Raw genomic sequence first — 24333 nt, 5'->3', positions numbered from 1 at the left:
ACCGATGCCTAGTCCACCCTTCAAAGCAAGTTTGGAACTTTTTTTCTGGAATGGCCGTCAGAGCTGTCGTCGTATTACCCTTGATGTCCTGAATGCCATCAAAGTGTCTTCCTTTCAATATTTCCTTTATCTTCGGGTAAAGAAAGAAGTTATTGGGCCAGATCAGGTGAGTAGGGAGGGTGCTTCAATATAGTTCCTTGTTTACTGGCTAAAAACTCCCTCACAGACAGTGCCGTGTGAGCTGGTGCATTGTTGTGACGCAAGAGCCATGAATTGTTGGTGGAAAGTTCAGGTCCTCCAACTTTTTCACGCAGCCTTTTCAGCACTTCCAAATAGTAAACTTGGTTAACTGTTTGTCCAGTTGATACAAATTCATAATGAATAATCCCTCTGATATCAAAACAGGTTAGCAACATCGTTGCAACAAGTTTGCGACCTTAATTATCAGACCTCATAGAGCATCTCCTCTGAGCCTGTCATATGGAGGCAGTAGAAACTAAAAATCCAGCAAGGAAAGGAAAAATTAAAGGTTAATAGCATGCTGGGCAGAACGTGGTTAAGGGTAGTAGAGAAGGACTACCCAGATTAATAGCTAGTGCTTCCCAACCCTCCTCTGAACTTTCATTCATTTATTCAACAAAAGTTTTAAGCTTCTCAAAAGGGCCAGGCATTGTGCTTGGTGTTGAGTCCTGGGAATCAGTGATAATCAAAAAGGGCACAGGTTCGTACTTCTTGACCTTGCTGTCTAAGACAGTACAAATCATTGCAAGAATAATTACACAGCAGACTGAAAGAGAGGTGAAGGAGCATAGTCAGGAGGCCTGACCTAGTCTGGAGGGTGAGAAAAGTTTTTCCCAAAGAAGTCAACTGGGAGAAGTTAAGCAGGCAGATGAGATCTGGGAAGAAGGGGCTCGCAACCTCTGTGAAAGCTTTGAAAGAGGAAGGATTACATTTTCTGGGAGTGTAAAGTAGGTCAATGTGGCTGGGGCACAGGAGAGCAAGGGAGAGAGGTTGACAAGGGCCAGGATATGGAAACCTTCTTAAATCATCAGGAGTTTGCTCTTTATCTTGGGAGCAAAGAGGAACCATTAAAAAAAGGCAGGGGGCACACTGCAATCTTTCAAGTGGGGAACCAGGAAGTCAGATTTCTGCTTTGTCTAAGTAGCAGCAAATGGATTTAACTAAGGCACAAGAAAGAACCCTGCCATGTAATGAGTGTCTGCTAACACATAGCACATGCATAAGTTATTTGATTTCATCCTCATAATAACCCTGCAAGCTAGGCATTGTTATCTCTGTTATAGATGGAAAAACTGAGGCTCAGAGAGGCTGAGCAATTTGTCTTGGGCCACATAGCTACCAAGGGGCAGAACCTGAATTTGAACTCAGAGTTGCCTGCCTCTAAGCACATGCCCGTTCTGCTCTGCCAGACTGCCCCTGTAACGGAGGGCCACACTGTGGTGCTCTTGCCCTCAGCAGCCACGCAGCTGAGGGCTCTGGACAGGAGGAAGAAGAGAAAGATGGACGTGACTAGGCGGCCCGTGTGCCTGCCACAGCCTCCTCTCTACCTTTCCTCCTTCCTGTTTCTAGTGCCCAGTGCAGTATTTATTCCATAACAGACACTTAATAAATGTGAATTAGGTAAAACACAAAGGTCTGAAAGAGCGTAGAACTTTTCCAAGGTCACTCACCTCCTTTTTCCATAAGCAGCCCTTAGTTTCAGTCTGGAAGCTGTGGGTGCAAAGGCTGCTCCCACTAATGCCCCCGATTGCAGAATCCTGATGACTGCTTAAGCCTGGGGGCATTGCTGCTTCGAAGGTTGTCTTGGCTCCCATCTGCCAAATACAGAACCTCCCCAAGACACGTGGTGCCCCAGACAAACAAATATTTGTATATTTTTTCATCACGCATTTTTAGAGGGAAACTGATGGTTGTGGGGAGAAAGGATTTGAGGAAGGGTATGCTACCTCTCCCCCGAGTCTTAAGCAACTGAACCCTGGCCCCAAAGTTTCGTACCCCACTCACCAAGACAAAAGGTTCCAGTTAACCAGGCCTTCCCCCTCCTCTTAGGAGGGAGTTTAAGAGTATATTTGAGAATTCTCTTGGGGATCTCACCCCATCCCTCCACAGCCCACCCAGGTTTTCCTTCCACTACCGGGCCATCTTCCCCGAGAAGAGTTTCACTAGATGCACGTGTCCTCATTGCCTCACGTTTTCAGTTAGGTGTCTGTGCTCCTCCTTGATGGGCGTCCTGGGCAACCCTCTGGCTGTGGTTGCAGATGGGCTCATGGAGACTCTGCCCAATGTGGACAAACACCTATGAAACATTCATTTCCATATTACGGCCCCTTTGTCAGCCTGATCTGCATCTGCTGCCCAGCCCCCTTCCCTGGTGGAGTGGCCTCTGAAAAGAAGGGAACAGCAGCTACAGGATTCCCAGAAGTAGAGAAGTAAGCAGGAGGCAGTGGCCAGCCCCAGCCCTTCCCTCGAGACTCAGACAATGCTCAGGAGGTCTTTCTGGGGATCGAGCTGATAGCTCTCAAAGCATCAGAGTGGCTCAGGTCCTTCAGCTGGTGAAGGTAACACAGCTTGTGGTGGACTCTTTCGAGTGTAGTTTAGAGAAACTATTGTAGATAGCTTCCTCGGGAGAAGGAAAAAATGTTGAAAACTGGGGAATATATGATAGAATCATCATGAGAGTACACAGATTGCAATACCATGTCAATGCCACACTATTATTTCAAACACTGGTAAGCAATATTATTCTCCCTTCTCGACTTTCTCCCTAACTCCTCTCTCCAGTCCTTGTACCCCCTCTTCTATTCATTTTCTGCAAGTTGTTGTCTTCCTTTTTCATCCCCCCCACTCCGAAAATAAAGACTGAGCATGAACCTGGTAGGGAGAAGCCCTCCAAAGTGGGCAGATTGCTTCCTGGGGAAGAGCAGTCTCTCTCCAGATTGGCCAGGAGAGAAATTACAATGACAGTAACTCTGTGTTGCTGGTCAGGGCAGAGGAGCCACCTAAAAGTGGTACCTGGAAGCCTCACTCGGAAAGGCCTGAAGTCCTGCAGGACCAGCCACAGTCCTGGGTGCCAAGTGGTAGGACAGAGGCACGTAATCTGCAGAGCCAGAGCCAGCAGAGATTTATATGAAGGTGACAATGCAGGCTTAGTATTTTTTATGAACTTGGTTTACTTGATGTTTTGAATGTTTATTTTAGTATTTGAAATGTATTAAATATTAGGTTTCACTGATTTTTTTTCTATTTTTATGAATTCCAAATAATTTTTTAAAATACTGGTATAAAATAATAGCAGTATTTTATTTTTTCAGATGAACAATGCCACCGTCCCTTCTCAGTTGGGATCATGGAATTCAGGTTAAGACTGATAGACAGTAGTTTCCTTGTCTCCACCACTAGATGGCACTAGTGACCAAAATCTCATAGTGGATGCTGGCCTTCAGGGTGACAGGAGGAGCAAGAATTTTGTCAAAACACTGGTAACTGTAGGCTTCTTGTGCTAGGGCCCGGGAGGAGAAACGCATTCTGCCTGCACACTTTTTCTCTCTGAAGTACAGAGGAAGTGCCCTATGGAAAGGACTGGGAACACGCCCTGAATTCCAAATAATACACTAAGTAGGAAAATATGTTAGCACAAGGCATCAGGGAATTTTTCAGGTTACACACCTGTGATAGTGGGAACTGGTGGTGAAGAGAAGTAAAACAAAAACTGATCAGAGTGCATATTTTAGTTCTTAGATCAAGAAAATGAAACACCTGTTTGATTACCATGATAGCTGTTCTTGTTTTAATAATATAAAAACACTGCTTAAAATCATCTGCGAGCTTGAGATTTGCTACTCACCTAGAGTTTTTGAAGATTCTATTCCCTAAAATCATAATAATTACCTAGTCTTCTCTCTTTCTGCCAAGCTCACACCCCCTCCCACCTCCAGTATTTTGTAGACTCAGAGATTATTATTCTTACACCTGGATTCACAGAGTTTAAGTGACATTCGGGGTCACTCAGCTAGTGGCAGAATTGGGAAGTAAATTCAGATCATCCTGCTACACTCTAATTCCCCCCCACACACATTGGGTACCTGGAACTGACTGACGGTATGACCCGAAGCAAACGACATAAGCAGTGTTCAGTATCACATCTCAAAAATGTCCAATAAGGCAAAAGTGAGAGTGGAGTTACTAATGTATTGCCCTCTGTCTGTATAACCTGACAAGTCAATCTAAGAGGCCCAGGAAAGAATTGGAGAGCTCATCCTCCTGTACTCTCCCGGGGTGTGATTGGCTAGAGAAGACCGGTCGGTCGGGCATGGGCACAGATATGAGACATTCAGAATTTGGGGCCTGCTCCTAGTACTTCCTGAAAGGACACGAAGCTATTCCTTTCTCTCTACCACCAGTTTGGATGAGTTGCTGTCCGTCTGATATAGTATTTGTTTATATCCTGTTGTAGTTTTTAATTTTCTAACCTTTCAAAACTATTAGGTTCATTGCATTAAATGCCCTAGAAGAAAACATAGAGGGTAATAAGCTTCTTGACACTGGTCTTAGCAATGATTTTTTTGGATTTGACACCAAAAATAAAGTCAATAAAAGGAAAAACAAAACAAAACAAAAACGAAAAACCTTCTGTTTAGCAAAGGAAACTATCAACAAAATGAAAAGGCAACCTACAAAATAGGAGACAATATTCACAAATCATACATCTGATAAAGGGTTAATATCCAAAATATATAAAGGACTCATACAACTCAACAGAAAATAAACAATGATTTAAAAATGGACAGAGAAACTATTCGTTTTTCCAAAGCAGTCATACAAATGGCCAACAGGTACATTAAAAGGTGCTCATCATCGCTAATCCTCAGGGAAATGCAAATCAAAACCACAGTGAGATATCACCTCACACCTGTTAGAATGTTTAGCAAAAAGACGAGAAATGGCTGAGAATGTGGAGAAAAGGGAACACTGCTGCTCTCTGTTGGTGGGAACATAAATTGGTGCCGCCACCATGGAAAACAGTCTGGATATTCTTTGAAAAATTAAAAATAGAACTACATTATGACCCAGCAATTCTACACCTCGGTATTTATCTAAATGAAATTAAATCACTGTCTTGAAAAGATATCTGTACCCTATGTTCACTGCATCATTATTTACAATAGCCAAGATGTGCAAACAACCTAAGTGTCCTTCTTCAATGGATGAATGTATAAAATGTGGTACATATGTACAGCGGATATTATTCAGTGGTATAAGATAGGTGTTCAGTTTCATTTTTTGGCATGTGGCTGTCCAATTTTCCGAACACCATTTATTGAAGAGACTATCCTTTCCCCAACTGTATACTCCTGGTAGTAAACTGTAAACCCCTTTGTAGTAAACTGTAGTAAAAATGTAGTAAAGACCATAAATGGGTGGGTTCATTCATGAGCTCTCTATTGTATTCCATTGATCTATGGGTCTGTTTTTATGCCAGCACCGTACTGTTTGATTGCTATACCATTGTAATATAATTTGAAATCAGGGAACATGATGCCTCCAGGGTTTGTTGGTCTTTCACAAGATTGTTTTGCCTATTCGGGGGTCTTTGGTGATTTCCTACAGATTTTACTATTGTTCTATTTCTATGAAAAATGCCATTGGAAGTTTGCTAAGGTATTGCATTGAATCTGTAGATTGCTTTGGGTAGTATGGAATTTTAACAGTATGAATTCTTCCAAACCATGAACACAGCATATCTATACATTTATTTGGGTCTTCCTCGATTTCTTTCAGTATCTTATAGTTTTCATTGTACAGTTTTTTCACCTCCTTGGTTAAATTTATTACTAGGTATTTTATTTTTGATGCAATTGTTAATGGGATGGTTTTCTTAATTTCTCTTTCTGATAGTTTATTATTATTATATAGAAATGGAACAGAGTTTTGTATGTTGATTTTGTATCCTGCAACTTTACTGAATTTATTTGGTTTTTATTGGAGTCTTTAGGGTTTTCTCTCTATAAAAAAATATCATTTGCAAATAGAGACAGTTTTACTTTCTCCTTTCTGATTTGGTTGCTTTTATTTTTTTTTCTTGCCTAATTGCTTTGCCTAGGACTTCCAGTAAAATGTTGAATAATATTGGAGAGAGCAGGCATTCATGCTTCTTCCCTGACCTTAGCAGAAAAGCTTTCAGCTATTAACCATTCAGTATGATGTTGTTACCTGTGGGCTTGTTATTTATGGTCTTTATTATGTTTTATTAGGTGATTTGATGATTTTTATTATGTTGAAGTGTGTTCCCTCTATACCTACTCATTGACAATGTTTTACATGAATGGATGTTGAATTTTGTCAAATGCTTTTTCTGTATCTATTGAGATGGTCATATGATTTTCGCTCTTCATTTTGTTACTGTACTGTATCACATTGATTGATTGGCAGATGTCGAACCCTCCATGCAGCCCTGGAATAAAGATCATAGTATATTATTTTTTTAAATGTATTGTTGAATTCAGTTTGGTAATATTTTGTTTAGATTTTTGCATCTGTGTTCATCAGGGAAATCGGCCTGTTATTTTCTTTTCTTGAAGTGCCCTCATCTAGTTTTGGTACCAGGGTAATCTCAAAATGAGTTTGGGAGTGTTCCCTCCTCTTTTTGGAACAGTTTGAGAAGGATTGGTATTATTTCTTCTTTAAATGTTTGGTAGAATTCATCAATGAAGACATCTGGTCCTAGGCTTTTGTTTGTTGGGAGGTTTTGATTACTGATTTAGTCTCCCTACTAGTAATTGTCTGTTCAGATTTTCTATTTCTTCATGATTCAGTCTTGGCAGGTTGTGTTTCTAGGAATGTATTCATTACTTACAGGTTATCTAATATGTTGGTGTATAATTGTTTATAGTAGTCTCTTATGATCCGTTTTCTTTCTGTGGTGTCAGTTGTAATGTCTCCTCTTTAATGTCTGACTTTATTTCAGTCCTTTCTTTTTTTCTCAGTGAGTCTAGCTAAAGATTTGTCTGTTTTATCATTTTAGAAAAACAGCTCAAGCTTCTATTTCATTTACTTCCATTCTTATCTTTGATATTTACTTCCTTCTACTAAGTAAGTTTGGGCATAGTTTGTTCTTTTTCTAGTCCCTTGAAGTTGTCTGAGAACTTCCTTATTTCTTGAGGTAGCATTTATGACTATGAACCTCCTTTTAGGACTGCTTTTGCAGCATCCCATAAGTTTTGGTATGTTGTATTTACATTTTTCATTTGTCACAAGATTTTTGGCTGTTTTGTAATTCCTTTGTTCTTTTTTTGTTCTCTTGCTCTCTTCCTTTGTGATTTGACTGTTCTCTGTATTGGTATGCCTAGATTGCTTTCTCTTTATTTTTGTGTGTCTACAAAGGTTTTTGTTTTGTTTTGTGGTCACCATGAGGTTTACATAAAACAATTTACAACAGTCTATTTTTAGTTGATAATAACTTAAATTTGAATGCATTCTAAAGCTCTACATTTTTACTCTCCCTCCCTGCCACACACTTAAAAAGATCTCACAGTTTACATCTCCTTGTGTATCTATTAACAAATTATTGTAGTTGTAGTTATTTTTACTACATTTGTCTTTTAACATTTATACTAGATTTATAAGTGATCAACTCAACACCGTAATATTAAGTTATTCTGAATTTAACTATATGTTTATCTTTGCCTGTGAGATTTATACTTTCATATGTTTTCCTGTTACTAATTAGTACCCTTTCATTTCAGCTTAAAGAAGTCCCTTTAACATTTCTTATAAGGCCGGTCTAGTGGCGATGAATACCTTCAGCTTTTGCTTGTCTGGAAAGCTTTTATTTCTCCTTCAATTCTGAAGGACAACTTTGCCAGGTAGAGTATTCTGAGTTTGGCAATTTTTTTTTTCTTTCAGTACTTTGAACATATTATGCCACTCTCTTCTGGCCTGTCAAGTTTCTGCCTAAAAATCTCTTGATGTTCTTACGGGGGTTCCCTTGTATGTAATAAATTGCTTTTCCCTTGATGCTTTTAATATTTTCTCCTTGTCTTTAACTTTTGACAATTTAATCATAATATTTCTTTGGATTCATCTTTTTTGGAATTCTGGGCTTCCTAGATCTAAATGTCTGTTTCCTTCCCCTGGTTAGGGAAATTTTCAGCCATTATTTCTTGAAATAAACTTTCTGCCTGTTTCTCTCTGTCTGCTTCTTGGACCCCTGTGATGCAAGTAGCGGTGTGCTTTAAGTCTCTTAAGCTATCTTCACTGTTTTTCATTCTTTTTTCTGTCCGCTGATCTGATGAGATGAGTTCCAGTACCCTGCCTTCTGGTTTGCTGATCCTTTCTACCACTTCATCCAGCCCGTTGTGAAATCCCTCTGTTGAATTTTTTACTTTCAGTTACTGTACTCTGCACCTCTGAGATTTCTGTTTGGTACTTATATTTTCTCATCTTGTTTATGCATTATTCTTCCAACCTCAGTGAGCATCTTTGTGACCATTATTTTGAGTTTCTTATTAGGTAAATTACTTATTTCTGTTTCATTAAGATTTTTCTTGTGTTTTTATCTTGTTCTTTCATTTGGAACATATTTCTCTAATCGTTTTTCTTGTGACTCTCTGTGGTTTGTGTGCATTAGATAAAAGAGCCAGCTTTCTGAGTCTTGAAGTGGCCTCAAGTAAGAGATGAACTTTATTGTTCAATCCTGTCCTAGCTCTTGGTAATTGCTCAAAAGTTTGTTATTGTCCATCCTACTTTGTTCTTAGTGGCTCCCTGTAGTTGAGGCTGTGCCAAGACCTATCAGTGTCCCAAAAGGGAGGATTTCATTGAGCACCTAGATAGATACAGGTTAAATGGAAGCTGGACCCTCGGGCAACTGCTTCTAAAGTATGCAAATACTTGGCAACTACTCTTTTGGGATAAGACTGGGAGATGGGCTTTTCTGTCTGCTCCCTCTGCACCAAGGGTGGGGGGGGGTTCGATAGCCAGAGTTAAGAACCATTTGTTTGCTGCCATCCCTTTGACCCTGTGAACATGAGCCCTGCTGGTCATCAGAGCCAGGCTATCAAGGGATGTGTCCTCTGGGCAGCAGCCACAAAAACTGGGACACCAGATGTGTGCACAACCTTCATTCACAGAAACACCAGGGGTGTGTGGTGGGGCAGAGGGAAAGTGTGGCGATGGCATCCCCTGGCTTCCCCGTCTCTGGAGAGGACTGCAGTTGACCCCTAGATATTGTTCAATTATAAGCCTGACCCTCAGGCTGCATCTTTTCAGATCTACAAATAGGCCTATTTCAAGGAAAGACTGAGCATTTCAGACTGCTGCCTCAGCGCTGGGCCCTGGGAAAATAGCTGGTTAAGAACTGCTACTCTGTTTTTATAGTCCTGGAGGACCCAGGAATAAAGGCTGGCTGGCATTGCCAGAAAATCAAGGGGTGTATCCCATGGGCAGCAGCTGCAAAAGCCAGGGTGTCAGACATAGGCACAAGCTCCTTTCTGGGAAATAATGGCAACCTGGAATGTGTCAGAAGGAAAACACGAAGATTCTGCCTGCTGGCCTCCCTGGTCTCTGGGGAGTACTGTAGTTGACGTCTATGAATAGATGTGTGTTAAATTAGAAACCTACTCCTTAGGCCAAAGCAAATAGGCCTCTTTCCCCAAAAGACTTCTGATCTCAGTCTGCCGTGCACTGTGCCCTGGAAGGTGAATCAACATGAGCACTGTCTCTCGTTTCACTATAGCCTCGTGAGTCTCATGGACCCAGGTCCTATCGGCTTTCAGAGCTAGATGATTTGGGGGACCAAAATCATCTAGTGCAAAATCATCTCTCAAGGGCAAGTCTTAAAAGTCGGGGTGCCAGATATAGAGTCCAAACTCTCTTCTCCTCAGAGAGAATCTGGGAGTTATGAGTTCCCTTCCAACTGTGTGTCACTCTGCTAAGGGTGGGTTGGTTTTATGGTGAGATTGTGATCAGCCTTTCCTTCCCATTTCAACATGAGTTTTTTCTCATTTGCCAGACATGTAGGAATCATTTAGCTAGTTTCTGGATTTCTTTCAGAGTGAATTGCTCAATATGTAGCTGTAGATTTGGGTGTCCACGGGAGTAAGTTGAGGAACCTCCTATGTTGCCATTTAGTTTTTTCTATATTGCCATTTTGACCCTGAATTCTGTAATACAGTTTTGCAGATAATTATCACAGTCTTCCTATTTTGGGGATCTGAAACATGGTAAATAGTGTCCCCATTTGCTTTGAGACATAGCCCTGTGCTCTCTTTCCCAGTCCTGATCTAACACTCAGCTGCTTTGTGACTCTAGAAAAATAACTGTGTGCTGCCTGAGGATGTGAAGAATTTTTACCTAATGACCAATGGCTTCCATATGACCTGGAGCGTGAAGCTGGATGGTGAGTCAGCCCCTTTGCTGTAGGGGAACCTTGAGACGTTAGATGAGACCACTCTGAGGGCCTTTACAACTTTTGAGTCTTTGAATCTGGACGGTTTTCCTGGGTTCTCCTAAAGTGCAGTGTTCAGAAGCTGTGACCAAAGCTAACATACACGTACCATCAATTCTTCACACCCCTGCCTTGTGCCAGAGTCTAGCCAGTACTTAACTGTAATCTCAATGTAGAGGCTTCCTGTTAGAATGAGGAAGAGGAAAAAATCATGACACACAAATCCTGAGCCACCTCAAACTTAAAGCCTCTGAGGACTCCACTTCCGAGCAGTCTCCTCAGGTTGAGCTGCAGTAACAGCCTCTGGTGGTCATAAGAAGGTCCCCTTCCTTCATTCCCAGAGTAGCAAAGACCTCAGAGCTCTGACCCTCAAACCAGTTCCATTCCTTCTCTCCCTCACATCTCTTCAGCCTAAGTTACCAACCATCTCAGTTTGCAGGCAGTTATCTTCAGTATTAAATATTTCTGGGACAGATTTTTGTGTTGTGGATGTGGGAACTCACAACTTGGTACATGTCAGAGATTCAGGTACTATATAGACATGAAAGGCAGTGCTGCATATTTAGGTGAAGACTAGTAAAATTTCATAGGTTAGGAAATCCTGATCTAGCCACTGGAGTCCAGCTCATTCTTGGCACAGACTTCCATGTCCCCAGGAGGCCTTTATTGCTTCCACACTCTAGCTATGTAGATCTGCTTTCATCCTTGGGAAGCACCCTATACCCCTCCATGCTGTGCTGTCACCGAGAATGCAATAACTTCTTTTGCACAGTAAATCTGCAGAATGGACTTCTCGCCTTCATTGCCTCTGTCTCCTGAGTTTCCCCTTTTTTGGTGATTCCCAAAGCCTTCTTATTTCTCTCTCACAGATGAGCAGAGGCACTTTTAATAGCTTACTACTGAGCATTTAACATGAACATTTAGCTCAGAATCATTTCCTCCAATGGCCTAGAAACCACTCTTGTCACCAGTATCAGCACCCTCCTTTGTAGCATGGACATGGCCTTTGGGATCTGGAGCAACAGAAAGAGTAGGCAGAGCCTAGACTGTCAGATTCTCTCTTGACCACATGGTGGAGAGGTTAGCTCCTTCACAAGCCTGCCTCAGAAAGAAACGTTTCGTGAAAGTTTCATGAATGAGCCCCCCCTCATTATTACAATACCTTCTCCAGTTTATTCCTCCCAACCCATCTTCCTATTCTTATCCCCATTACCAGACCCATTTTTACTGGATAGCTAAAGTCAGTAACAGAAAAACCAGCAGAGCAGCTTCTGATGTTTACCTTTTTAGTGGTCTTTTCTTTTTGCATGTTCCGTGGTCTATACTACACACCAGCTCCTTTTTACCTCAGCCATTCCAGTTTTTTAGCAGTCAGATGTCTAAGTCTTTGTGTACCATCCCATGTCCAGCATTCTTCATTACAAGGATTCTGTATAATAAGTAAGAAAACTGGAGAGTCTGTCTGTTTCTTATTTACTCCCTAATCACAGAAGACTGGACCCAAGCAAGAAGTCTGCCAAATTCTCTCCACTGAATAAGGAAAAATGAAGCAGGGGGGAGATATTTTCCATTGCGAAAGCTTATAACACGAAGACTAGAAGGGGTCAGTTATATAACCAAAGCTGTTACCTCTTTGGAAAGTATAACCTTTCATGCAAGGTAAAGAGGAGTAAAAACATTTTTAAGTCCATTGCTCTTGATACATGGCCCCTACCCTAGATTTCCCAGTTCCTTTTAAGCATCCCCGTGTTAAATTTTCAATACTTTGCCTTAACACTTTCAGTGGGGACTCTTCACCCGTGGCCCCAATTCTTTCTTTGCGTGAAAGGTTGGTGCTTTAGAAAATGTAGTACATTGATTCTCTTCTTTCCACTTTCCATCAGATTCCTCAGCCCTGGGATCAAACAATAGCTGGGCTTAAGTCACTTAGGCAGAAGCTCTGCTGATGACCATGGTAGCTAGGCTGTTACTCCATGTAATTCTCCTTTTTAACGTTCCCATAGAGCACACCATTCCATTGGGCAACATGGCAATTAACAGCATCACAAAACTGACGCAACTCAACCAGTCTTCCATGTACTCACTTCCTAATGCACCAACTCTGGCAGACCTGGAGGATGACGCAGAAGAAGGTACCTGGGGGGACTTCTGCTCTGAGTTAGAACTCAGCCTATAATATGTTCCCTCAACTCCTCCCATTCATGGCTTCTCAGGACTGTAGGAGTAGGTAAAAACAGCCTCTATCAACGGAAATTTCCGTGAAGAAAATGCCAGGATTGGAATCTTTGTTTCTAGCACCCATTTCAGTGCCAGGCACATTATAGACACTTAATGAATAGTTGGTAAATGAATGAATGTTATAAATTAAACTTCACTCAACATTTCAGGATCAGGAGGATTCTGGGAACATGGCAGTCTTTATGCAGCTGCCTTCCTCCCTCTAGGCTCTTGGCCACTTCTGATTGAAATGGCTAATAGTTCAAATGGCCACTAAAGCTATGAGCAACTATGAGAAGTAAGGACTCCTTCAATCAGAATTGTGTTTGGCTACATATAATAGAGATCCAGTTACAATGGCTAAACTAAATAGAAATTTAATTTTCTCATAACAAGAAATCTGGAACTAGGCTAGTGTAGCTACTTGAAAGCCAATGGTAAATTCTCCCTCTGGCTTCCCTGTGCACCAGGCTTTGGGTATGGTTTTCATCTTCATGAGTGAGGAATGTGGGCTCTATCTCCAAGCATCAAGCCTAGGATATTCCAGGAAAAAAAAAAAAATAAGAAGAAGAGTAAAGGGCAGCATCTCTTGGCAAAATCTTTGTCTTTTTATCAGGAAAACAATCGTTTTCTCAGAAGCTCCTCAGTAGCCACTGGCCAGAACAGAGTCAAAAGGTTACCCTGAGCTGCAAGGGAATCTGAGGAGGTGAGTTTGTTTAGCTGTGCAGTATTGATCCTCCTCAAAGAGAATTGGGGTTTAAGTAAGAAAGAAAGGGAGGATGAATACTGAGTAGGCAACTACCATCTCCAATGCTAAAGCCTTGGGGTGCATTGAAGTCTTGGCCGAGAACTGTTGCCAGGCTTTCTCCTTCAATTGGACAATAGGAGGAGGAGTCTAGCAGCTGAGACTGGAAAAAAGTAATGGGCCCTGGGAAAAGCCCGTCACTCAGAGATGTGTGGAATTCTCAAGGGTGGGATAAGGTCACAGTGACTTCATATCTGTGTGCTGGAGCTTGCTAACCCCTAAAAGATAAAGAAGTTGTGAAATGAGTGGACCGAGTCTTCCCTGCCCTTTAGGCTGGAATAGTAGAGGTAGACGGGATACCAGAGATGATTTCAAGGGTCCTCAGCAAAGGACTGAGCTAGGGGTAGAGACCGCATTGTCTTACATACTCATGGGGATAAAAACCACTTGGCCTTTCGGCATCTGCTGAATTCTAACCTCCAGCCCTGAGAATGTGGCCTTATTTAGAAATAGGATCATTGCAGATGTAATTACATAGTTAAGATGAGGTCGTGCTAGGGTAGGGTGGACGGACCCCTCATCCAATATGATTGGTGTCCTTGTAAAAAGAATATTCGGAGACATAGGAAGAATGCTATTTGAAGAAAAAGGCAGAGATAGGATGGTACTTCTACACACCAAGGAAGCGAAAAGTTTCAAGCAAACCCCAGAAGCTAGGGAAGAGGCATGGAACACATTCTTCCCCATAGCCCTTAAAAGGAACCGTCTCTGTCAACCCCTTGATCTAGGACTTGTAGCCTCCAATACCATGAGACAACAAATTTCTGTTATTCAAGCACTCAGTTTATGGTACTATATTACTGCAGCCCTAATGTACAAAGAATGATCCAAGGATCCTCATGATAGAAAATGTAGTACTAAAGAAGAAAAGAAACAGAAAGTAGAAGATCTCATGCTACTGTAGGGAAGAAATAGTATACCTTGTTGGAGGAAACAAGTGTCTTGGTGTACCAGTTTATTTCTGTAGAACAGATCACCACAAACTTACCACCTGACAGTTCTCATGAGTCAAGAATTCAGCTACAGATTATCAGGGTCTTCTGCTTAGGGTCTTACCAGGCTAAAATCAAGGTGTCAGCTGGTGCCGCGATCTCATCTGTGGCACAGGGGCTTCTTCCAAGGTCACTGGTGATTAGCCTTATTCACTTCCTTGGAGTTATGGAACTAAGTCCCTGTTTTCTTGCTGGCTGTTGGCCAGAGGTCACTCTCAGCTTCTGTAGGCTGCCCTCCGATTCTAGGCACATGACCCTCTCACAACATGGCCGCTTACTCCTCAGCCAGCAGGAAAATTTCTCTCTGGTCTGTTACAACAGAGTCTCATATACAAGGGAGTGACTACTCCATCATATTCACAGGTCCTGACCCCACTCAAGGGAAGGAGGTTATGCAAAGTGCGTATACCAGGAATAAGCAGGAATCTTGGGGACCATCTTAGAATTCTGCATACCATACTTGGTTACGGAAATAATAGTATATCGTTTTCAAATAAGGGCAGACTCATATGGATCTAATCATACAAACAAACAAAAAGGAAGATAATCACTAAAGGAATTTAAAAACTACGTTAAAATCTCCAACCTAATAAGGGGAATGTTGAATCACATTAGAAAAAATAAGAAAAAGGGAAAAGAAGAAACATTATAAAATAAAGTACCATTGAGAGGAATAAAATAAAACAAATCAGTCATATTAAATGTGCTAGAATTAACTTTCCTTTTGAAAAACAAAGACTGTCAAATTGATACAAAAAGCAAAGCTCATCTGTTATTTTCAGGAGCATACTTAAACTGATGAGAAGACTTCCTCTTCTGGTAATGGCACATAGTAATTCAGAGCAGCCTTCCTGCTAAGGACAGCTGAAAAGTCAGGGCAAAGTATAAAAACCATCCTAAAAAGAGCTAACAAGATGATGAGGTAGTACCAGCTCAACATCCAGAAGAAGACAGAAATCTAGAGAAGAGGCTCAAAATGTGGGGTTGCTTTTGCCTGGGATACATTGTCCTTTTTAAAAGAGGCACTGAAGGGAGCATTTGAGATCTTGTTCCCTGGCATATGTCATTATTTTGGCTCAAATAAACTCGAATAAAAAATTATATATATATATATATATATATATATATATATATATATATATATATATATATATATAAAAGAGGCAATGAGGCTGCTGAAAAGCTGAGAATTTGACCTGTATGTGAGACTAGGAAAATAAAATGGAGCCCAGGAACTACAAATGATGGCACTCATAAAAACCACCCTGCCCTTTGTGTTGGCTCTGTACCCTAGATGACAGCATGAACCAGGAGTAACCACTCTTCACATGGACTGAAGCTCAGGTATAAGCCATCCATGTGTCCCAAAAAATGTTAAATCCCCAAATTAGACTAAATTGATTCCAGATTACTGATCTCCTTAGGGGCCTGGCAGAAAGAACAGTACCTCATTCTACAGAAATGTTCTAAAATTGATTGTGTTAATGGTTGCACAACTCTACATATACTAAAAACCATTGAACAGCACACTTTAAATGAGTGAATGTACGAGTATGGTAGGTGAATTATATCTCAATATAAAGTTCTCATACAAAAAGAAAATTCTACCTTCAAGGAAGATAACATTATACCCCAAATTATTTTAATAAAATGATTTCAGAAAATAATTCATACTAAGAAATAACCAGGCACATGAAAAAAAAAACACCATGAACAAGAACCAGCACAAATGACAGGTAATAGAGATCCACTGGTATTCCCGAGGGTAAAATTATTAGGTACAGACTATAAAATAATATGCTAATACACACTAATACACACATGGATATAAGACCAAACCAAAAGTTCAGTGAGGAACCAATAACAGTGACATTGCAGATTTGAAGAAAACAAAATTAAATATTGACTGTCTGCTTCTGGTAATGGAAGACTACCTTTCATTAGGTCAAGACTTGTGCCAATAATACTTTAAACTGGGGAAAAAATTAAAACAGTTACCTAAAAGGACTGGAGAGTAACCCAAAACAAGCAACTGGCCAAAGGGAAGCCCACTGAATGAGTTTCCTATTTTTATAACTTTTCACCTGGGGGCAGGTCCCAGTCAACATCAGTCAGGGCTGCACAGACTTGGTGGGACCCTACAGTCTGGATTCTCATTTGATCCACAGTGGAGTCAGAGACCAGACATATCCTCCCACTTGGAACAACAACAAAAACAAACAAAATATATAAAATAATGAGTTTCAAGACACTGACTGTCAGGCAACAAAGGAGAATGAACTGAGAGATGGGGAACAAGGTGAAAGCTAGCTTATTGCTTGAGAGAGTCTCTAGTCTACTGCATAGAGAGGGAAACCTACGCAGAACCTACTGAATTGAGAAGAAAGACAAAGGTAAGAGCCTCGTGAGATGAAGACAGCTCAAGTTCATAGGACTGAGTAACAGAGGGAAGAATTTTTTGGTGTCCCAGTGCATACAATTATGTTTACAGTATACTGTAGCCTATTAAGTGTACATTAGCATTATGTCTAGAAAATGTACACACCTTAATTACAAAATACTTGATTGCTAAAACATGCCATCATCAGAGTCTTCAGTGACTCATAATGTTTTTGCTGGTGGAGGGTCTTTATCTTTGATTTGTAAAAATGCAGTATCTGAGAAGTGCAATGAAGCAAAGTGCAATAAAACGAGGTATGCCTGTAATGAAAACACCAGAACATAAGGACATGTACAGACATGATTACTGTAGAATTCATAGCAGAATAATGATAACTGAATGCCTGTTAATAGGGCATGGTGGGATAAATTAGTGTACATGCACTCCCATAGACTACCAAGCAACCGTTAAAAAGAATGAATTAGAGGTATGCCACATGTCTCAGAGGGCTTTCCAGTGGTATTATTGCACAGAAAGCAAGACTCAGATATAATGTATGTGATGTCCCATTTTTATATAATAAATAATTTTAAAAAAATGTAAATATTAAATATATATTTATAGGTATGTTTAATACCATATGAGATCAAGAAGAATATGAAGGCATAATCTGTAGGGGAGGGGAAAGCTATGTTAAAAAAAGAAAAGAAAAACATTTTTAATTAGAAATGTAAATATTTATGCATTTATATAAAAATTATGTACATATAAATCAAAAATATTATTTTATAAAGTTTGGTTTAGCCAGTCTCTCCTAGGTTTGTGAAGTCTCTCCATCCCTGTCAATAATACTAATCTTTATTACATAATAGCTGTAATGAAAGAAGCAGGAGAGAAGGTTTCTGATACTTATAGCTAAGAATTTATCTTTTTTCTGTTATTCCATAATATTTGATTTCTAGGTAGGTATTTCTAACTGAACTAGACTTTATAATTGTATACACATGTATGTGTGTGTATACATATACACACACACACATTATAATTAAATATATACATTTTAGACTGAGGAAGAGATTCTAATCAAAAGATCATCACATGTTATAAATGAGGAGAAAGCAGTTATCTGAGGAAAAAGTTATGTCAGCATCAGGTCATTCAGATGAATCTGCCTTTATGTAGTCCACTCCCAAGAAGTTCCATTTGTTCTCCTCCTGACACCTTCCCCCAGATTCCATGATACTGTCTTTTGGTGATAGGGGAGCTCAGACAGAAGGCCTAGACCATGGATAAGATCCAGGGCATTTAGATTATAGAATTCATTTGGCCCACATTTGAAAATAATAGTTAAGAATATGTCTAAGAGAAGGCTTTTTGCCCCCGTTTTCTCACCCTAGCAAAGCTGGATTAGTAGTATGAGTTTGAGTTGAGTATGTTTGAACATTACCATGAACTTCTGTGTTTGCAGCCAATGAGGACCAGCCAGAGAAGCCTCACTTTGATTCCCGCAGTGTGCTATTTGAGCTGGATCCTTGCAATGGGAATGGGAAGGTTTGTCTGGTCTACAAAAAAGGGAAACCAGGTAAGACTCACTGACAAGCACAGTCCTATAGTCTGGATATGGCCTTCGCTGACCTTGCTCTCTAGCCATCATGCAAAAGGCACACTCCTCCCTGGCCTCCTGAGATACCACCAGGTCTTTTGTAGGTGCCAAGACCTTTCTGAGCTTCCACTTCAAGGCCAATTACTAGCGTCTTTAAGCTATTGTCATTTGTGAGTTATTGCAAAATAATGGGATTAGGAAAGTAAGTGAATAAAAACTAAAAGAAATTTTCGTTCTGTTCATAATTCCTCCAGCAGGCTCATGTATTAGAAAAGCATCCAGGAAAAACATGTTTCTTCTATACTTCTTTATGTAGGTCAATTAACAGCAATAAATACTCGAATTACTAGACCTCAGTCTAAGACCCCAGATGGGAAATCAAGAGAAAAGGGCTCCAGCCCCTTAAGCAATGGCCACCACCTGGCCCTTGAATAACAGTTCAGGCCTTGGCCTATGGACGGTGAAACTACAGAGCTGGACAAAGCCGAGCCTTCTTCACCTAGCACTCTGCCTGGTAGGGCTGAGAAGATACTCCAGGATTCACCTTACCTCTGGGGGAAGGAGAGACGCTCTCTAGCTGGAGGAGTCTTTACGAAGTAAACTTTGACCTACATCTTGAATTATGGGTAGGAATGAGATATGGGGTGGGGATGCGGGGTGTCAGTGGGGTAAAGGAGGCATCCAAGCCACGAGATACGGGTAAAAGCCAGGCCGTGGGAAAGTGTGACTGATTTGGGGGAATGACAAATAATTCCAGTTCACTGGGCCACATGGTTTATCGTATGGTCAAGGAAATGAAGCCAGAAGGCCAGTTGTTCCCCTTCATGTGGAGTTCTGGAAGCCAGAGGAAGGAGTCTGGACATAAGGTGGAAGAGAGTGGGGAGTTAAGGTTGTTTAGCAGAAGAGTAGCAGGATTCGAATGAAAATGTATGTAACCACAAGCAGTTTGGGAAGAGGAAGAGACTGGAGGACGGAGGCCACTTAGGGAGATGTGACAGCCACTGGACATGAGATGAACTAAGGAGAAGCCTACAGTAGTAAGAACGAGCGGTCAGAAGCAAACGTGAGGCCGGAGCTGGTAAGATGGTGCTGCTTCAGCTCCACCAGGACATCACATACCAGCATGGGCAGATTCCCAGGAGAGGGAGCTAGTCTCCCTCATCTGGGGGCTGCACTCCTCTCAGGTGATTTCTCACAGCACTTGCAATTCCTGTCAGAGTTTCTCTCCATCAGGAAAGCTGAGACCACAGTACGTACCCAGTGGGGAGGGGAGTGCTGATTCCGCACCGGAAAGGAGTGCCGTGTAGATAGCCTTCTGCACAGATGGCCAAAGCCCAGCAGCAGGTAGCTCGTCGACTGACGGAGGAAGACTTTGTAAACTACCAAAGAAGCCAACTGGTAACCGTAGCCACTGGAGAATGAGACTGGGAGGTTGGAAGGGAAGAAACAGAACGTTTACTTATGTTTTACACCCACTCTGCTAGTCGAATCTTTTTTGACTATGAGTGTATCCTCATGGTTATTGACTTCATAGATAAAAGGCAAACAGTGTTAAGCCATCCCTTCATTTATTTATTTTGCTTGCTGTTTCAGCATTAGCGAAAGACACCGAGATCTGGTTCCTGGACAGAGCGTTGTACTGGCATTTTCTCACAGATACCTTTACTGCCTATTATCGCCTGCTCCTCACCCACCTGGGCCTGCCCCAGTGGCAGTATGCCTTCACCAACTATGGCATTAGCCCACAGGCCAAGGTAAGGGAGGCCCGCCTGTCGTCTCACAGTGTAGGATGCATCACAGTCTTCTAAGGAAATGTTGAAATCCCAGCTTCCTCATCTGATTCAGGAGATCGGGGTGGAGCCTAGAAACCGGCGTTTTCAATAAGCATGGCAGGTGCTTCCAGGATAGGTGGACACCCTCGCTTTAGGCTGACCTAGTTAAGTGGTTCCCACATTTGGCTGAGCCTCAGAGTCACCTGGGGAGTTTTTCCTGATAACATTTTATTGGGGGCTTAGGTCTGATGGTGGGTTTTAGCTAGGCAGTACCTGCACACAGGAACACTGAAAAGTCGCTCTCTTATTCCCTGGTTCTCCAGCCTCCCACGGCACTTCCCCACAGGCAGCCACTGGCAGTTTCTTGTATGCCCTTACCGAGATACTCTACTGCATATAAAGCACGCGTGCACAAGTTTTCGGTTCCTTTTTTCTAAATCACTAGAGCAAAATACAATTCACATTGTTCTGCACTTGCTTTCACTTACACTCCATCTCGGAACTCATTCCCTATCAGTACATAGAGAGCTGTCCTTTTTAATGATACAGTGTATCCCAAAGTATGGATGTGCCTCATTTATATTACGCGTCCTTCCACATCCACCTGATGGGCAGTGACTGGTCTGAGGGCAGAACAATTAGAAGGGCACTGTCCCCTGGTGATTTGGGACCTAGCATCCCAGGCTCAGGGCTGACTAGATCAGAAGGAAGGAAGTTTACTCGGGTTCTTTGTTCTCATGCTGCATTTGTTGTAAAGGTTCTGAGATCTCATAAAACAATGTGTGTTCATCACATTTACTTGAAGGAAGTGCTAATAGATTTCCAGGGCAGTTTTTCATAAAAACTTACTCTCTTTACCTCATCTCTCCAGCTGTCTACCCCGTATCCCCACGAAAAAGCAGGAACAAGGACATGTCTCCTGTAAATTGACCCTCTCCCCCAATTCTGCCTTACAGCAATGGTTCAACATGTATAAACCCATCACCTACAACACAAACCTGCTCACGGAAGAGACTGACTCCTTTGTGAACAAGCTGGATCCCAGCAAAGTGTTCAAGAGCAAGAACAAGACCTCAGTCTCCAAAAAGAAAGGGCCTGTTCAGCCTGCAGGGGGCCAGAAAGGGCCTTCAGCTCCTCCCTCCGCTTCTAAATCTTCCTCTGGCTCAGGAAACCCTGTCCGGAAATGAACAGTCTCACCTCCAGCTCCCTGCCAGCCCCACAGTGACGATTTCCATGCACAGATGCCCCAGGAGTGGCCCAAGCTTCAGATTCTGTGTGTGGAACCATAGAATCCCTTCCCATCTGAGTGACCAAAATCTCAGGCCTTTTACTCCCGTTAGCATTAGCCAGGAGTTTGAAGGGCATACTCAGGTCTCCCCAAGAGTCTTTCTTTCATGCCCCCCGCAGCAGGTAATGCCACCCCCTGCCTCCAGAAGGTGTGGAGAAGTTTAGATCTTGTTTAAGAGGTCAGATCAGTCTGTTAAGCACTTTCCTCTTTCCAGCTGGAACCCCCTACCCCTCAGCTGTGATTAGAAAAGAAACCACTGGTTTTGACCCATGAAGCATTAGAAATGCATTGTTCGGTTGATAGCCGCTAGTCACGTGTGGCTCTTTACATTTAAGTTATATCAAAAATTCAGTCCCTCAGTTGCATTTTAGCCACGTTTTGAGTATTCATATAGCTAGTGGGTTCCATACAGACAGCACAGAGATAATAGAACACTTCATCACAGAAAGTTCTGTTGGACAGCACTGCATTAGAATATGTTCACACTGCTCTGCCTCAGATCAGTTCACTTCTGTTAGAGAATGTTGATACCTTACTGTGATGGGTCATAATGTTTCTTGAAAATACAGTTGTATGTTTTTTATATCCTTCACCACAAATCTCACTCTGCTCATTTTCAGTTTCCTATAAGGTTTCTCATCTTTATCAGTTTCCTATGCAGTGTCTTGCTTCCAGTTTTATGTTGTAATGTTTGCCATTTTTAAAGAAGAGGTGATTCTGCTGTACTTCAGCCATCTAAAATCAAACTCCCAAGAATTGCTTTGTAGGACTCTTCATAAAGAGTTTTGATGAAACCAGTCATTGTTGACAAGAGCTTTCCACCTGCTTTGCCTACTCAGCTGCTTAACAATTGGAGTGGCAGAAAAGTACAGAGAGAGGTCAAGTTGTCAGGGACAATAGGTGAAGTTCAGTCTCCAAAGTATTTGTTTCTGCCAGAACTGACAAAGGGAGAACCAGCAGCGCCAGATAAGAGATTCCAGCACTTGGCTGCTTCTCCTAGACAAGTCAAGGTTAGAGGGGAATTAAGATGTCACGTTATTTTGCAGATATCCTTCCTCTAGTACTTGTGGAGCCCCTGAATTACTTCTGAGTCAGTCCTGATTCAGTTCTAGATGTCACAAGTAAAGCAGCAGAGGAGCCACAAGAGCAGTGGTGCCCTTCAAATCAGTGACAATCAGCAGGGAGTCCTTCAAGGGCCGTAGATGGAACTCCATTCCACCTACCCCACGAGGACCAGAGCAGTGAAGCAGAGCTGGGCTGGCTACCTAAAATATAGAACCCAGTACAAAATGAAAATGTGGGACTTCTGGGTCAAAACTCAGGAAAACATTGTACCACTAAGTGTGCTAAAATGGTTTTCCTTTCTTCCATGGTCTCTCTGGTTTTTATTTGCTACTTAATGATGTTTTAAGTAAAGAAATATTAAAATTTTAAATTATTAGCATGAATTTTATCATTCATTTTGTTGTCTAGTTTTAGATGCAAATATAAAAGCACTTAACTCATGCAGAATCACCAAAATTACGCAATTTGTATTTCGTAGCTTATGTATACATATTGTATGCATGTGTTCTTACCATAACCATGGAAACACTGAACAAAACTAGTTCAACTTTTGTTTCACGCCTTGATACGTACACATTCTATCAGCACTCTCAGCTTACTGATGAATAAGGAAGGACTGAAAAACTATGAGCTCTGTACATCTTCGTTTTCTTCTAGGTCATCGTTTTCAGCATAAGTGGTTGGCTAAGACAGGAAAGTGACATGAGTAAGAAAGGATATGTTAGGGTTCCATGGTCATTCATGTTTAGAATGCCATGAACTTCTTTTTGCATTCAAATCAAGTCTGATTCAAATGGAAAGCAAGACCTTTGGGGGCCCTCACTCAGTTTTATTCATAACACACTTACCTTGTACTGTGAATCTCGGAACGCTCATGTGATGGGCCCACTGGAATTCTGTGCTCAGGCGTCACGAAGGCTGTAAGTGAATGGGCCGTAAGGAACAGGACATACATATGGTCCGTATCGCCTGTGTATGCTCCTTTGCCTCATGAGACTTCACTTAAAAAACACAAGTTCAAAGATCAGATGAAGAGTTACAAGATAATGACAGGAGAGCATTGAACAAAATATGAAGCTCTTCTGAGTGAGGGGCTCTGTGTGACTGCCCCGTCACACACCCTGCTGAAGGAGGAAGGGAGCACTCCTGGTGAAAGACTTCAGACAATACGTAGGTTGAGTGGGTTACACAGGGAAAAAACTCATGAGATTGATGTTGCAACTAAAACAAACTGGCAGTAGGCTCTACTGTAAATGAACTGCCCAAGGAAGATGCCGTGCTGGAATCACAAAATGAGAAGAAATCACAGCATGCCGCGGGAGAGAATAGCGCCTATGTGATAGCACCAGACATCAATCACAGAATTCTCCTTTGAGGGCAAGAATTCCCAAGTGTGGAATTCCCAGGTCAGAACACAGTGTAGGCAGGGGGTGGACAGACTTTCTTAGACACTCTTTTAAGTTCTTGATGGAGTAACTGGCATTACATTGCAACTTCATATGCAAATTATACATAAAAACCTGTACGTAAAATGAATAAACAGCAACTAAGTACATACAAAGGAGTGTTCTCTCAGACCTGTGCTATCCAATACAGTGGTGACTAACCACAGGTACCAACTGAAACTTCAGGTTAAACTTCTCCTCAGTCTAGTCACTTTTCACGTGCTCGGGAATCACATGTCTAGTGGCCACCACACTGAATTGTGCAGGTACAGAACACACCCATCACCTCAGAAAGTTCTGTTGG

The 24333-nt window shown here is 41.6% G+C and overlaps 1 protein-coding gene across 2 annotated transcripts in view; it reads left to right on the top strand.

The window, feature by feature from the left end:
- Nucleotides 1–22216, top strand: part of TPGS2 (tubulin polyglutamylase complex subunit 2) — a 30173-nt gene extending 7957 nt beyond the window's left edge. For both annotated transcript variants that reach the window (XM_033087577.1, XM_033087576.1), the window contains exons 3-7: nt 10327–10414; nt 12466–12594; nt 18325–18438; nt 20053–20213; nt 21188–22216. In XM_033087577.1, coding sequence (XP_032943468.1) covers nt 10327–10414; nt 12466–12594; nt 18325–18438; nt 20053–20213; nt 21188–21418 — 723 coding nt within the window. In that variant the 3' untranslated portion in view covers nt 21419–22216. The remainder of the gene's footprint in view (nt 1–10326; nt 10415–12465; nt 12595–18324; nt 18439–20052; nt 20214–21187) is intronic.
- Nucleotides 22217–24333: the final 2117 nt, after the last annotated feature.

Source organism: Rhinolophus ferrumequinum, chromosome 19 (genome assembly GCF_004115265.2).
Source record: "Rhinolophus ferrumequinum isolate MPI-CBG mRhiFer1 chromosome 19, mRhiFer1_v1.p, whole genome shotgun sequence".
In the NCBI taxonomy this organism is placed as follows: Eukaryota; Metazoa; Chordata; class Mammalia; order Chiroptera; family Rhinolophidae; genus Rhinolophus; species Rhinolophus ferrumequinum.
The sequence above is the reverse complement of the archived record's forward strand: the minus strand, read 5'-3'. Positions and strand labels throughout refer to the sequence as shown.